Raw genomic sequence first — 17,044 nt, 5'->3', positions numbered from 1 at the left:
GCATCCCAGCCACGGCCACGGGAGAGGAAGGAGGAGGAAAATTCTGCGGTACACACTCATGGACAGCTGCGAGGCACTGGGGATAAAGATGGTACTTATTACCTGTGGAGTTATTACGTTCATCTAGACTGCAGGCTCACCTGATGAACGGGAAGGGGATTGTGGACACTGGGGAACTACTGTGGGACTCTTATGCCAATCACTATTTATCACAGATCTCTGTTTACTTACTTATTTAATTAATTAACTTAATAATTTATTTATTTGGCCAGCCATGTATTTATTTATTTATTTATTTATTTATTTATTTATTTATTTATTATTTTGTTAGAAATAAAGACTTTTTGATTAAACAAAAAAGAACAAAAAAGCAAAGCTGTGGCCATTGTGCTCCATGCTGATACCTGACAGGCAAAGACACAGTCTCTTCAGGCAGGCAGAGATGCAGCCCTCCTGCAGCCTATCTTGCCAACACCTCCTGCCTGGGTCAAAGGCTATGGACAGCAGACCATTCTCAGGGAATGGTGGTCCTGTAGTCCCCAGGCATCTCTTACAGCTGCCAGACCGTTGGGGCACCCATTTGCCCCTGATGGCACGTGATGCCTTCCTCCTCTTCCACCACCACACTCTTCCTTCCAGATCCTCCAGTAATGCCAAGACATGAAAGTCACCTCTTAACCATCAACCCACCACATACAACCATTCTGCAATGCCACAGCACTGTTTTGGAAACAACAGGATGGCATAGACAAGGTACACCTCAAAGAATCGAGGAGGGAATCCGTCAAGGTCTGCAAAGATTTGAACAAGGTACAGAAGCCCGGTGCTACCGACTTCACCCAAGAAACACCAAAAAGAAGAAACAAAATCTACAGGGGATGTCCAGAACTGCTCACTGCTCTGCTACAGCTGCCACAACTGGTCCAAGATGCTCCTGGCTGTGCTTAGACTCCAGTGGTTATGGGGACCTGCTAGAGCACACAGAGCACATTGTCCTTGTCCTTCTTCACCCCAACACATCATTAGCAAGCAAAGAGATCCATCACCCAAACACCATCACCCAATGTAGTCCAACCCAACCAGCACAGCATTCCCCATGAAGGGAACTGCCTACTGTGGTGGTTTGAAAAAGTTTCCTGCAATTTTTACCGGCCAAGACCTGGACAGTCTCCCTTGTACCTGACAAGGACCAATCAGTGTTGGATTTTTAATGCTGACACACTGTTACACCAATGAGAAAGTTTATGTGTCTTTGCGACACACACATGTAAAGACAAAAAACCTCGGGAAAGCTCTCTTTCCCTTCCGACCTCTCACAAGGTAACACCGGCCCAAGCTCTTGCTGCATGGCCCAGGCTGGGCAGGGGCAAGCGGGCAGAGCTCAGGAAGCCACTGGGCCCCATTTTCAACCAGGGGCCCCAATAGAAGGTGAGGAGACACCTGTTGCTATGATCCTAGCCCCCTCTGGCGTGGCCAGGGAGCCCATGGCTCAAGAGAGGCTCCAGGCAGCCGGGCCTGACCACTGCCCACACGGGCTGGGTGGAGGGAACACCCCCATGGAAGATCCCCAGCCCACAGCTGGAATTGAGGGTAGCAAATGCCAGAAAACAACAACCATGGAGCCAGAAAACTCGTCACTGCTTTCTGGCTGGGCCCTTACGATCCTAATCCACCTCCAGCATGGCCTTGAAAGGCCCTTCGCTGTAAACAGCTCCAGCCGCCCCATGGAACTCTCTGCTGCCCAGGCAAGTATTAACTCTTTCAATGCCCAGAATAAGACTTGGCAAATACTTTATTCTCTCTCCTGATGAAAGAAGAGGACCAAGATGATGATATGCACAAAACCAACATGAAAACACTGAGGTCAGACAGAAGGAAGAGTCAGGTCCCAGATGAGGGAAGGAGGAGAGTCATGGACTGAAATTTCTCTCTTTTTTATGCTATGGAGAAGAGGCTCTTGTTTCCCTGTAACACATACGATATTATGGGATGGATATGACTGTTCTAACTGTAGATATGAGCAGAAGTATTTGTGTTAAAGTAAGCAGATATTGAAATTGCTGTGATCCACTAAGCTTGAATAGTGAGAAGATCCCTACTTCTCCCCAGGGAAGAAGAGGAAGAAAAGCCTCTGTTTTCAAAGATGAACCGAGCTTTTGTTTGAACTGTTATAATCCTTAAAGTGTGCCTCATAAGTTGATACAGTCCTCAATAATGGTTATGGGAAAACTGTTAGTTGAGGAAGGGATTTCTACACAGTGATCAGATCTCCGTTCTCCCAAGTGGCTGATCATTGTGACATCAAGGCCACGAGAAAACTGTTTGTTGTAGAGAAATCTCCATAGACTGAAGAGGGAGGTCTCCTAAGTGAATTGATGAAAGACTATTTTAGATTTGGTAAACTGACTGAGTTGTTTTCTGTACATTCTCAGTGTGAAAGAAAAGAAGTGTGTGGAGGGAGGAAGAGTGGCCTAAAATTTTATTCTGAGGTGGTTTTTTTTCTTATAGTTTCTAGTAATAAAGTTTTTCTTTGTACCATTTAAAGTTGAGCCTGTTTTGCCTTCCTCCTAATCCTATCTCACAGCAGGAAAATTTCAAATTGATGAAGCAAAACCACTACACTAAATTGGTGTTTCTGCCTGGTTGTGAACTGAAACCAGGACACGCACATATCACCAGCAGCAGTTGCTTCACTCTCCAACCACCAACTCAAAAGTATCCCCCCAGGTCAGCAGCTCTGGCTTCCTCCTGCATGGCACAAAGAGGTTGTTTCCTGTGCTCAAACAACTTCCACCACTGCATAACTGCAAGGACACCACTCTGTGCAAACACTAATGATTATTTCCCATTTAGCTGAGTAACAAAACAAGAGGACCAAATACAGAATCATAGAATCATTAAGGTTAGAAAAGACTTCCAAGATCATCAAACCTTTTGACCAAATACCATTAAGCTGTATCATGAAGTGCCACATGTACTCAATTTTTGAACACTTCCAGGGATGGTGACTCCCCACTTCCCTAGGGAGTCTGTTCCAATGCTTGACCACTCCTTCAGTGAAGAATTTTTCCCTAATATCCAACCTGACCCTCTCCTGGCACAACTTGAGGCCATTTTCCTTTCCTATTGCTAGTTGCTGGGAGAAAAGGCCAATCCCTACATGGTTATAACCTTCTTTTAGATCATTGTAGAGAACGATAAGGTTCCCCCGAGTCTCCTTTTCCTCACACTAAACGCCCCCAGTTCCCTCAGCTGCTCCTCATATGATTCACTCTACAGATGCTTCCCCAGCTCCATTTCCTTCTCTGGACACTCTCCAGCACCTCAGTGCCCTTCTTGCTGTGAGGAAACAAAGCTGAACACAAGATTCCAGGTGTGGCCTCACCAGTGCCCCCAGCACAGGGGGATGGGCACTGTCCTGCTCCTGCTGGCCACAGTACTGCTGACACAAGCCCGGTGCCATTGGCCTTCTTGGCCACCTGGGCACACTCCAGCTCATGCCCAGCCACTGAAAACCAGCACCTCCAGCTCCTTTCCCTCTCAGCAGCTTTCCAGCCACCCTGTCCCAGCCGGAGCTGCAGGGGGTTGCTGTGACTCAATGGCAGGGCCCGGCACTTGGCCTTGTTGAACCTCACACCACTGGGCTCAGCCCATGGATCCAGCCTGAGCAGATCCCTCTGCAGAGCCTCCCTGCCCTCCAGCACATCCACACTCCCACCCAACTCGGTGCTGTCCTCAAAGTGACTAAAGGAGCTCTTGATTCCCTCACTGAGATCATCAATACAAGTAACAGGGCTAGCCCCAGAACAGAGCCCTGGGGAACACCACTAGTGACCAGCTGCCTGCTGCAAGTAATGCCATTCACCAGCACTCTCTGGGCCAGGCCATCAGACAGTTTTTAACTCAGAACATAGAGTGTCCAAGCCACAGGCAGCTGATGTTTCCAAGAGAATTCTATGGGATACAGTGTCAAACACTCTAGTTCTAAAGTCCAGGAAGTCAACGTCCCTGCACTTTCCCTCATCCACTAAAAGAGCCACCATGTTACAGAGGGAGATTGGAGCTATGCCTTTCACAAACCCACGCCAGCCTGATCCCCTGGATCTCTTGTATGTGCCATGTGATATGCACTCAAGCTTTCCCAGCACCAAGGTCAGGCTGACAGGCCTGTAGCTCCCCAGATTCTGCTTCTGACACTTTCTGCAGATAAGCATTACACTAGCCACCCTCCAATTGGCTGGGACCACCTTGGTTAGCCACGACTGGTGGTACATGATAAGGAGTGGCTCGGTGAGCTTTTCCACCAGCTCTCTTATATACTCAAGTACACAGCAGGACTTCTCAAGATGAAACTTCCACATTGTCCTCCTCCTGCTCCTATCCAGAAGAACCCTGTGATGTCAGGAATGAGACCTCATTGGTTCTGTCTTTACTGAGGCAGCTGAAGGAACTAACCACTCTCGGACAAAAACAGGAGTGGTGGTAATGACACACACTGGAATACGGGGAATTCAAACATAAAAGAATAAATGCATTTGAATTACTTTTTATATTCTGGTGATACAACACCAGAATAGGAATTAGAGAGGTTGAGTGATAACCACTCCTGGAGACCTATCTAAAAGCATCAGTAGACAAGGACAAGAGCAGGCTCTTCTGATAGCATCACACTGCACTTTGTCCAGGTCAAAACAGACAATTAAAATTAGTTTTTAAAAATCTTTTATTGTTAAAAATCAACAGCTCGGAGGAGATTTCTTAAAGACTGTCACAATGAAAGTCAAACTGGAAAGGGAAGCAAGAGACTGCAGAAACTTCATCAACAAACATTCAGTGCTCAGGTGCTTAGACCCAGAGCCACCTCCTCGACTAAATGACTTAAGGAGCTCCTGAGGATCCTGAGAAATAAACCACTTTACAACTCTTTCAAAGGCTAGAAAGAAACAATTTATTTGTATGAATATAAAGAAAATAAACATTCGGTAGATAGAAAACCAAGAACACCTAACGGAGAATTTTAAGCAGACTTGAGAAGTATCCCAGGCAGAATGGAAGCTTTGGACAACATTTATCAGGGAAGGCTTCCCATTGAGGTTCAGAAAGGACCTTATTGCTTGCTAAACTCCTTCTCAAAGAAGTGTGGGTGCAACTTAATCTAATCCTAGTCCTAGGTTCAGCAAATGGTTCATCTCTAAAGAATTATATAGGTGAAACTGAGCCTTTGTAATAAAACTTTGTCTGGCAGATTATGGACACATTTATTTATACATTTATGTGGGAAATATATTTATAAGGGAAAAAACAATTATGAAAATGAATTATGACGATGATAAAATAATTTTGATTAGAATTACATATGACACATTACCAATAAGGGTAACTACTTGTACACTGCCCTATTACACCAATCCTTCAAAAGCCAGCTTAATAAAAACCTAGAGAACAATACAATTAACCCAATGACTTTTGTTAAACCTCACGGAATAACCTAGAGGTTATTACCTCCAAGGCAAAACTATCCACAGAAAACAGTAGAAGGTGTGTGATGCAAACCCCTGCAGTTAAAGGGTACAATTGCAATTTTACACAATAAAATAATTAACTCACATAGATTAAAAGCAAGGAAAATTGTAACAGCTCAGCACCTCACCAGTAACTTACCAGCTAATTAATAGTTACTTAACAGCAGGACCACTTCCTTTTTTCTGAACTGGGAAGTCAGTTGGCAAATCACCACCAATGCAAATCTCTGTTAGGAAACACTACCTTACAATCCTCAAAATTCTTCATTTTAGAGGAGTTCAGGGACATTGATACTAGCACTCTTACAAAAGAAACAAAATTTTAACAACATTACAAATAATGCTAGAAAAATGGAAAAATCCAAGATACTACATGACAACGGAAGTAGAGTGACCAGATAACAGAAAGAAGGGAAATTCAGCGAAACACAGGGGAATGAGAGATGCTCCGAAAGAAGAAGAAAACCACAAAAACCCCACATCATCATTGCAAAAAAAAGATATGGTACTAATTAGGCAATTCAACCACCAACACCACCACAAAACACACCAGCAACCTAAAATATAGAGAAAAGAAAACAATGAAAAACACCATCCCAAACCACACACACCCCAACAAAACGCTGCCCCGAGACCACCACAGCCACCAGCCCCGACTGGAAAGCACGGGCGGAAACTCCCAGCAATCAGAAAGCGATGAAGGGAAATCTGCCGCCATACAAAGCCCCAAGCCCCGCAGCACCCCAAGCACAGCCACCACCGGCACAACCAGCGCCACCCAGCCCCACCAGCCTCCTGCCCAGCACCACCCCACAGCACACACAGCCCCAGCATGGCTGCTGCGCCCACAGCCACACGGCCACGCCTGCCGCACGCAGCCACGGCCCTCCTGCTCCTCCTCACCGCTCTCGCCACCACCCTCGCCTGCCAACACCTCTGGACACACGACGACGCCTTCCCCGGCGACGCCCTGCGCCTCCTCCACGACATGGCTCCCAGCCACGCCCAGCCCTGCCACCTCCAAGAGAGGCCCTTCTTCCCCGACACCCTCCCGCACAACAACCTCCTCCCGCGCCAAGCCGCCGCCACCGCCCTGCGCATCCTCCAGCACCTCTTCCACACCCTCAGCACCAACGCCACCCGCCAGCACTGGCCCGCCCAGCCTCGCAGCGCCCTCCTCAACAAACTCCAGCACCACGTCCACCACCTCGAGCAATGCCTCCCCGACAACGCCGCGCTCTTCCAAGGACCACGCAACCCGCTGCTCACCATCAACAAGTACTTCAGTCGCATCCAGAGCTTCCTCCACGCCCACAACCACAGCGCCTGCGCCTGGGACCACGTCCGCCTCGAAGCTCGCGCCTCTTTACGGCACCTCCACAGCCTCACGCGCGCCATGCGCCGCTAGCACCAACGCCCACACACCAACCCACCCCCACGCCCCCACACCTGCGCCCCAAACCCACCTCACCCCCCCAACCTGGGACAACGGACACGGCTGGAAGCACCGCACGGCAACCGCAGCCTACAGCCACTGCGCCTGCATTCATACAGCCTCTCCCAGGGATTCGCACAAAGGACTTCCTCGAGGTGGTTACACCGTGACTTGTTTATTTTATTTATTTATTTGTTCATTTATTTATTTGTTTGTTTGTTTGTTTGTTTATTTATTTATTCAGCTATTTATTCTTCTACTTACTCACTTCTATATGCCAGAAAAAATAAAGACCTAGGACAAAAATGCTCGCCACTGCCTCTCATCTCACTAGCACTGCAGCTACTCTTTGGGCCAGAGGACAACCGTCTCCACTCAACACCTACCCCCAGTCCTGCTCCAAACATCCTCTGCCCACTCTTCCACACGCCACTTGCCCAAGCATGATCCTGCAGCAACCCCTTTGGAAAAACACGGCCAAATTTTGGCCATCACCACCAAATAAAAACACCCCGAGGCTGTGCATTGGGGCCACTTTAGGATGCTTGTATCCCCAATCTTCTCTTGGTCTTGCAAATTGAGTTCTGCAGCTTTAAGACTGGGTCCAGGAGTCAAGGAGGAGGCAATAGGCGCTGAGTTTGTTATCACAGACTGCACTAGCTCCCCAGCATCCTTCACACTGACTGTGCTATGCACAGTGGACAGCTGCACAGAGGCTCTCCTTTGCTTTTGCTTACTTGTTCTGCCTAGCTGACGCCAAGAAGCTACCTGGACTCTGGCGGGTTTTTGGAGGGATTTTCTTTTATTTTACCTTATTTTTTTTTTTTAACCTTCTTCTCGGAGTTGTTCCAACCTGCTCCGGACTGAAAACCCAGAAGAGCCCCAGGAGCTCACAGCCGTGGCCCACTAGGTCTGGCCTGGGCTGCGGCATTTCCGGGCATCGGAGGGACTGAGAACAGACTGAGTGAGCCGGGCTGCGACCCACCAAAGGGACTCTTCTGAATTTGTCATCTCTTCGGAGCAGCAAGAGGCTTTGCGGTTTAGTACGTTCACTTTTGGGCTGGGAAGCGCTCTCCCGGTTAAATAAAGAGTTTATTTTCCACTTCTCTCCAAGGAAGTATTTCCTCAAACCAGCTGGGGGAGGGACTACTTGAATCTCTTTCCTAGACGGACCCCATTCAGAGGTTTCCTCCCAAAATTGCCCTAAACCACGACATGCCGGAAAGACACGCTGCAGCTCATCACTTTAAGCCATGCCGTACTCCAGCCATCCAATCCATGGATCAGCAACGAGGTCGTGTAGGACAGCGTCAAACCCTTTGCACAAGTCCAGGCACACCGGGTCACTCCCTCTGCCCCTAGCCACCAGTGCTGCCTAGCCCGAGCCACAGAACAACAAAACTTCCGGGAATGGCGAGCTTCCACTTCGCAAAGCCATCTTCCCTCCTACCAATCACCTCCTTGTTTTCCAGCCGTCTTAGCGGAATTTCTCTTTCCCGGAGAAGCAGCCTCATCATTTGGCCTGCAACAAAGCTCACACTCACTGCTCTGCAGTTCCCACGCTCTTCTGCTTTTCCCTTTGCAAAAACAGCCGTTGTATTTCCCTACTTCCACTTTCCAAGGACTTCAACTGACAAGCACCGCTTCCCAAAAATCATCCACCTTGGCCAAGCAACTCCATAGAACAATTCCCTCAGCACTCACGCGTGAATCTCATCAGGTCCCAATGCACGCCAACATATTCCGGTTCCCTCCGTGGGCTCAAACCTCATCCTATCCTACGCTGCCCTTGGCACCTTCATTCTTCATGCAGGGCTCCCACCCTTGGCCTTTGACGACTTCCGCACTGCGGCTGCAGCTCGCTGACACGCCAGGCTACAAACAACGGCTCATCTCCACAGCCTCTTTTCCCCAAAAGCCTAAAAGTTTCAAATTCCACACTCCACTCATAGCAACAATCCCACTATGTCCCCACAAGCCCCAGCCACATCATCCCCCACGCACATCTCAAAGCACCACCAATTCCTCTTCACCGCTCCCTGCATTTTGGGCCTTTCTTTAAAGACATCTGAAACTACCTGCAAATCTTCTCTACTCCAGCTGAAGAAGAAGCTCGGCTCCCCCAGCCTTTCTCACAAGTCATGTGCTCGGCTCCTCCCTGCATCTCCACAGCCATCCCCTCCAAGAGCTCCAGCCCTCCCGCTCACGAACTAAAGAGCCCTGAGCGGGACACGCTCTCCCAGGAGAGGCCTCTACCAATTCCAAAACACAACAGCACTTCTTTGACGGACGACAGTCGCCTTTCGCTCTCTGCTGCCTCATCCACGCAAGCAGGGCAAAAACAACCGTGCCCACGCACGGGGGCTCAACACGTGGGGCCACGGACACAAAGCAAGCAACGCACGAGCAGCAAAGCTCTTCCTCTTTTCCCACTCCTCCTTCGCTTTGCCTAGTTTTTTCATGTCTTGCTGGCTGACACTTCAGAATCCAAGAGTGCACCAAGGCAACCTCCGTGCAAGAACACTCTCACGGCTCCAAGGCCCATGCCCACAGACAGCCCCTTGCACACCGCCACTGCCCCAGGCATTCACTGCATGACCGAGAAACCCAGGCCCGGCCCACTTGACATCACTGCACATCCTTTGCAACCACAAAAGGAAAACGCTGGCAAAGATGAAAATAAAGGCAAGCCACAAACTGAAAGGAAAAGTGACCACAGCCACTACCACAGCTTTCCAGGTGGAAACCGATCCTAGGCACATAGGAGACTTCAGCTGCACACTACAGGCCCTAAAGCTGGCCCTGCAGCTGCAAGGGAACACCCAACACCCCTCCCCAACGCACCTGGCCCCGACGCCTCTGACCCATCGCTTTCACAACCCACTACTGCCACTCTCCCCCGGCACACCGCTGCCACCACAATCCCCAACCACACGCACCCCAACAAAACGCTGCCCCGAGACCACCACAGCCACCAGCCCCGACTGGAAAGCACGGGCGGAAACTCCCAGCAATCAGAAAGCGATGAAGGGAAACCTGCCGCCATACAAAGCCCCAAGCCCCGCAGCACCCCAAGCACAGCCACCACCGGCACAACCAGCGCCACCCAGCCCCACCAGCCTCCTGCCCAGCACCACCCCACAGCACACACAGCCCCAGCATGGCTGCTGCGCCCACAGCCACACGGCCACGCCTGCCGCACGCAGCCACGGCCCTCCTGCTCCTCCTCACCGCTCTCGCCACCACCCTCGCCTGCCAACACCTCTGGACACACGACGACGCCTTCCCCGGCGACGCCCTGCGCCTCCTCCACGACATGGCTCCCAGCCACGCCCAGCCCTGCCACCTCCAAGAGCGGCCCTTCTTCCCCGACACCCTCCCGCACAACAACCTCCTCCCGCGCCAAGCCGCCGCCACCGCCCTGCGCATCCTCCAGCACCTCTTCCACACCCTCAGCACCAACGCCACCCGCCAGCACTGGCCCGCCCAGCCTCGCAGCGCCCTCCTCAACAAACTCCAGCACCACGTCCACCACCTCGAGCAATGCCTCCCCGACAACGCCGCGCTCTTCCAAGGACCACGCAACCCGCTGCTCACCATCAACAAGTACTTCAGTCGCATCCAGAGCTTCCTCCACGCCCACAACCACAGCGCCTGCGCCTGGGACCACGTCCGCCTCGAAGCTCGCGCCTCTTTACGGCACCTCCACAGCCTCACGCGCGCCATGCGCCGCTAGCACCAACGCCCACACACCAACCCACCCCCACGCCCCCACACCTGCGCCCCAAACCCACCTCACCCCCCCAACCTGGGACAACGGACACGGCTGGAAGCACCGCACGGCAACCGCAGCCTACAGCCACTGCGCCTGCATTCATACAGCCTCTCCCAGGGATTCGCACAAAGGACTTCCTCGACGTGGTTACACCGTGACTTGTTTATTTTATTTATTTATTTGTTCATTTATTTATTTGTTTGTTTGTTTGTTTATTTATTTATTCAGCTATTTATTCTTCTACTTACTCACTTCTATATGCCAGAAAAAATAAAGACCTAGGACAAAAATGCTCGCCACTGCCTCTCATCTCACTAGCACTGCAGCTACTCTTTGGGCCAGAGGACAACCGTCTCCACTCAACACCTACCCCCAGTCCTGCTCCAAACATCCTCTGCCCACTCTTCCACACGCCACTTGCCCAAGCATGATCCTGCAGCAACCCCTTTGGAAAAACACGGCCAAATTTTGGCCATCACCACCAAATAAAAACACCCCGAGGCTGTGCATTGGGGCCACTTTAGGATGCTTGTATCCCCAATCTTCTCTTGGTCTTGCAAATTGAGTTCTGCAGCTTTAAGACTGGGTCCAGGAGTCAAGGAGGAGGCAATAGGCGCTGAGTTTGTTATCACAGACTGCACTAGCTCCCCAGCATCCTTCACACTGACTGTGCTATGCACAGTGGACAGCTGCACAGAGGCTCTCCTTTGCTTTTGCTTACTTGTTCTGCCTAGCTGACGCCAAGAAGCTACCTGGACTCTGGCGGGTTTTTGGAGGGATTTTCTTTTATTTTACCTTATTTTTTTTTTTTAACCTTCTTCTCGGAGTTGTTCCAACCTGCTCCGGACTGAAAACCCAGAAGAGCCCCAGGAGCTCACAGCCGTGGCCCACTAGGTCTGGCCTGGGCTGCGGCATTTCCGGGCATCGGAGGGACTGAGAACAGACTGAGTGAGCCGGGCTGCGACCCACCAAAGGGACTCTTCTGAATTTGTCATCTCTTCGGAGCAGCAAGAGGCTTTGCGGTTTAGTACGTTCACTTTTGGGCTGGGAAGCGCTCTCCCGGTTAAATAAAGAGTTTATTTTCCACTTCTCTCCAAGGAAGTATTTCCTCAAACCAGCTGGGGGAGGGACTACTTGAATCTCTTTCCTAGACGGACCCCATTCAGAGGTTTCCTCCCAAAATTGCCCTAAACCACGACATGCCGGAAAGACACGCTGCAGCTCATCACTTTAAGCCATGCCGTACTCCAGCCATCCAATCCATGGATCAGCAACGAGGTCGTGTAGGACAGCGTCAAACCCTTTGCACAAGTCCAGGCACACCGGGTCACTCCCTCTGCCCCTAGCCACCAGTGCTGCCTAGCCCGAGCCACAGAACAACAAAACTTCCGGGAATGGCGAGCTTCCACTTCGCAAAGCCATCTTCCCTCCTACCAATCACCTCCTTGTTTTCCAGCCGTCTTAGCGGAATTTCTCTTTCCCGGAGAAGCAGCCTCATCATTTGGCCTGCAACAAAGCTCACACTCACTGCTCTGCAGTTCCCACGCTCTTCTGCTTTTCCCTTTGCAAAAACAGCCGTTGTATTTCCCTACTTCCACTTTCCAAGGACTTCAACTGACAAGCACCGCTTCCCAAAAATCATCCACCTTGGCCAAGCAACTCCATAGAACAATTCCCTCAGCACTCACGCGTGAATCTCATCAGGTCCCAATGCACGCCAACATATTCCGGTTCCCTCCGTGGGCTCAAACCTCATCCTATCCTACGCTGCCCTTGGCACCTTCATTCTTCATGCAGGGCTCCCACCCTTGGCCTTTGACGACTTCCGCACTGCGGCTGCAGCTCGCTGACACGCCAGGCTACAAACAACGGCTCATCTCCACAGCCTCTTTTCCCCAAAAGCCTAAAAGTTTCAAATTCCACACTCCACTCATAGCAACAATCCCACTATGTCCCCACAAGCCCCAGCCACATCATCCCCCACGCACATCTCAAAGCACCACCAATTCCTCTTCACCGCTCCCTGCATTTTGGGCCTTTCTTTAAAGACATCTGAAACTACCTGCAAATCTTCTCTACTCCAGCTGAAGAAGAAGCTCGGCTCCCCCAGCCTTTCTCACAAGTCATGTGCTCGGCTCCTCCCTGCATCTCCACAGCCATCCCCTCCAAGAGCTCCAGCCCTCCCGCTCACGAACTAAAGAGCCCTGAGCGGGACACGCTCTCCCAGGAGAGGCCTCTACCAATTCCAAAACACAACAGCACTTCTTTGACGGACGACAGTCGCCTTTCGCTCTCTGCTGCCTCATCCACGCAAGCAGGGCAAAAACAACCGTGCCCACGCACGGGGGCTCAACACGTGGGGCCACGGACACAAAGCAAGCAACGCACGAGCAGCAAAGCTCTTCCTCTTTTCCCACTCCTCCTTCGCTTTGCCTAGTTTTTTCATGTCTTGCTGGCTGACACTTCAGAATCCAAGAGTGCACCAAGGCAACCTCCGTGCAAGAACACTCTCACGGCTCCAAGGCCCATGCCCACAGACAGCCCCTTGCACACCGCCACTGCCCCAGGCATTCACTGCATGACCGAGAAACCCAGGCCCGGCCCACTTGACATCACTGCACATCCTTTGCAACCACAAAAGGAAAACGCTGGCAAAGATGAAAATAAAGGCAAGCCACAAACTGAAAGGAAAAGTGACCACAGCCACTACCACAGCTTTCCAGGTGGAAACCGATCCTAGGCACATAGGAGACTTCAGCTGCACACTACAGGCCCTAAAGCTGGCCCTGCAGCTGCAAGGGAACACCCAACACCCCTCCCCAACGCACCTGGCCCCGACGCCTCTGACCCATCGCTTTCACAACCCACTACTGCCACTCTCCCCCGGCACACCGCTGCCACCACAATCCCCAACCACACGCACCCCAACAAAACGCTGCCCCGAGACCACCACAGCCACCAGCCCCGACTGGAAAGCACGGGCGGAAACTCCCAGCAATCAGAAAGCGATGAAGGGAAACCTGCCGCCATACAAAGCCCCAAGCCCCGCAGCACCCCAAGCACAGCCACCACCGGCACAACCAGCGCCACCCAGCCCCACCAGCCTCCTGCCCAGCACCACCCCACAGCACACACAGCCCCAGCATGGCTGCTGCGCCCACAGCCACACGGCCACGCCTGCCGCACGCAGCCACGGCCCTCCTGCTCCTCCTCACCGCTCTCGCCACCACCCTCGCCTGCCAACACCTCTGGACACACGACGACGCCTTCCCCGGCGACGCCCTGCGCCTCCTCCACGACATGGCTCCCAGCCACGCCCAGCCCTGCCACCTCCAAGAGCGGCCCTTCTTCCCCGACACCCTCCCGCACAACAACCTCCTCCCGCGCCAAGCCGCCGCCACCGCCCTGCGCATCCTCCAGCACCTCTTCCACACCCTCAGCACCAACGCCACCCGCCAGCACTGGCCCGCCCAGCCTCGCAGCGCCCTCCTCAACAAACTCCAGCACCACGTCCACCACCTCGAGCAATGCCTCCCCGACAACGCCGCGCTCTTCCAAGGACCACGCAACCCGCTGCTCACCATCAACAAGTACTTCAGTCGCATCCAGAGCTTCCTCCACGCCCACAACCACAGCGCCTGCGCCTGGGACCACGTCCGCCTCGAAGCTCGCGCCTCTTTACGGCACCTCCACAGCCTCACGCGCGCCATGCGCCGCTAGCACCAACGCCCACACACCAACCCACCCCCACGCCCCCACACCTGCGCCCCAAACCCACCTCACCCCCCCAACCTGGGACAACGGACACGGCTGGAAGCACCGCACGGCAACCGCAGCCTACAGCCACTGCGCCTGCATTCATACAGCCTCTCCCAGGGATTCGCACAAAGGACTTCCTCGACGTGGTTACACCGTGACTTGTTTATTTTATTTATTTATTTGTTCATTTATTTATTTGTTTGTTTGTTTGTTTGTTTATTTATTTATTCAGCTATTTATTCTTCTACTTACTCACTTCTATATGCCAGAAAAAATAAAGACCTAGGACAAAAATGCTCGCCACTGCCTCTCATCTCACTAGCACTGCAGCTACTCTTTGGGCCAGAGGACAACCGTCTCCACTCAACACCTACCCCCAGTCCTGCTCCAAACATCCTCTGCCCACTCTTCCACACGCCACTTGCCCAAGCATGATCCTGCAGCAACCCCTTTGGAAAAACACGGCCAAATTTTGGCCATCACCACCAAATAAAAACACCCCGAGGCTGTGCATTGGGGCCACTTTAGGATGCTTGTATCCCCAATCTTCTCTTGGTCTTGCAAATTGAGTTCTGCAGCTTTAAGACTGGGTCCAGGAGTCAAGGAGGAGGCAATAGGCGCTGAGTTTGTTATCACAGACTGCACTAGCTCCCCAGCATCCTTCACACTGACTGTGCTATGCACAGTGGACAGCTGCACAGAGGCTCTCCTTTGCTTTTGCTTACTTGTTCTGCCTAGCTGACGCCAAGAAGCTACCTGGACTCTGGCGGGTTTTTGGAGGGATTTTCTTTTATTTTATCTTATTTTTTTTTTTTAACCTTCTTCTCGGAGTTGTTCCAACCTGCTCCGGACTGAAAACCCAGAAGAGCCCCAGGAGCTCACACCCGTGGCCCACTAGGTCTGGCCTGGGCTGCGGCATTTCCGGGCATCGGAGGGACTGAGAACAGACTGAGTGAGCCGGGCTGCGACCCACCAAAGGGACTCTTCTGAATTTGTCACCTCTTCGGAGCAGCAAGAGGCTTTGCGGTTTAGTACGTTCACTTTTGGGCTGGGAAGCGCTCTCCCGGTTAAATAAAGAGTTTATTTTCCACTTCTCTCCAAGGAAGTATTTCCTCAAACCAGCTGGGGGAGGGACTACTTGAATCTCTTTCCTAGACGGACCCCATTCAGAGGTTTCCTCCCAAAATTGCCCTAAACCACGACATGCCGGAAAGACACGCTGCAGCTCATCACTTTAAGCCATGCCGTACTCCAGCCATCCAATCCATGGATCAGCAACGAGGTCGTGTAGGACAGCGTCAAACCCTTTGCACAAGTCCAGGCACACCAGGTCACTCCCTCTGCCCCTAGCCACCAGTGCTGCCTAGCCCGAGCCACAGAACAACAAAACTTCCGGGAATGGCGAGCTTCCACTTCGCAAAGCCATCTTCCCTCCTACCAATCACCTCCTTGTTTTCCAGCCGTCTTAGCGGAATTTCTCTTTCCCGGAGAAGCAGCCTCATCGTTTGGCCTGCAACAAAGCTCACACTCACTGCTCTGCAGTTCCCACGCTCTTCTGCTTTTCCCTTTGCAAAAACAGCCGTCGTATTTCCCTACTTCCACTTTCCAAGGACTTCAACTGACAAGCACCGCTTCCCAAAAATCATCCACCTTGGCCAAGCAACTCCATAGAACAATTCCCTCAGCACTCACGCGTGAATCTCATCAGGTCCCAATGCACGCCAACATATTCCGGTTCCCTCCGTGGGCTCAAACCTCATCCTATCCTACGCTGCCCTTGGCACCTTCATTCTTCATGCAGGGCTCCCACCCTTGGCCTTTGACGACTTCCGCACTGCGGCTGCAGCTCGCTGACACGCCAGGCTACAAACAACGGCTCATCTCCACAGCCTCTTTTCCCCAAAAGCCTAAAAGTTTCAAATTCCACACTCCACTCATAGCAACAATCCCACTATGTCCCCACAAGCCCCAGCCACATCATCCCCCACGCACATCTCAAAGCACCACCAATTCCTCTTCACCGCTCCCTGCATTTTGGGCCTTTCTTTAAAGACATCTGAAACTACCTGCAAATCTTCTCTACTCCAGCTGAAGAAGAAGCTCGGCTCCCCCAGCCTTTCTCACAAGTCATGTGCTCGGCTCCTCCCTGCATCTCCACAGCCATCCCCTCCAAGAGCTCCAGCCCTCCCGCTCACGAACTAAAGAGCCCTGAGCGGGACACGCTCACCCAGGAGAGGCCACTACCAATTCCAAAACACAACAGCACTTCTTTGACGGACGACAGTCGCCTTTCGCTCTCTGCTGCCTCATCCACGCAAGCAGGGCAAAAACAACCGTGCCCACGCACGGGGGCTCAACACGTGGGGTCACGGACACAAAGCAAGCAATGCACGAGCAGCAAAGCTCTTCCTCTTTTCCCACTCCTCCTTCGCTTTGCCTAGTTTTTTCATGTCTTGCTGGCTGACACTTCAGAATCCAAGAGTGCACCAAGGCAACCTCCGTGCAAGAACACTCTCACGGCTCCAAGGCCCATGCCCACAGACAGCCCCTTGC

General features: G+C 52.0%; 4 protein-coding genes across 37 annotated transcripts in view; 3 read left to right on the top strand and 1 right to left on the bottom strand.

The window, feature by feature from the left end:
• UBAP2 (ubiquitin associated protein 2) overlaps positions 1-17,044 on the bottom strand; it is a 224,130-nt gene that overhangs the window by 12,606 nt on the left and 194,480 nt on the right. The window lies entirely within an intron of this gene.
• LOC148219940 (interferon-like) lies at positions 6,305-6,930 on the top strand. Its single transcript, XM_088156734.1, has one exon. It carries the CDS (start codon positions 6,355-6,357, stop codon positions 6,928-6,930), a length of 576 nt encoding a protein of 191 aa, XP_088012860.1. The 5' UTR covers positions 6,305-6,354.
• LOC148219939 (interferon-like) lies at positions 10,118-10,693 on the top strand. Its single transcript, XM_088156315.1, has one exon. It carries the CDS (start codon positions 10,118-10,120, stop codon positions 10,691-10,693), a length of 576 nt encoding a protein of 191 aa, XP_088012441.1.
• On the top strand, positions 13,877-14,452 carry LOC148219938 (interferon-like). The gene has a single exon (XM_088156313.1). The coding sequence runs from the start codon at positions 13,877-13,879 to the stop codon at positions 14,450-14,452; it is 576 nt and encodes a 191-aa protein (XP_088012439.1).

Source organism: Sturnus vulgaris, chromosome Z (assembly GCF_052056855.1).
Source record: "Sturnus vulgaris isolate bStuVul1 chromosome Z, bStuVul1.hap1, whole genome shotgun sequence".
NCBI lineage: Eukaryota > Metazoa > Chordata > Aves > Passeriformes > Sturnidae > Sturnus > Sturnus vulgaris.
This window is presented reverse-complemented; position numbering and strand designations above follow the sequence as displayed.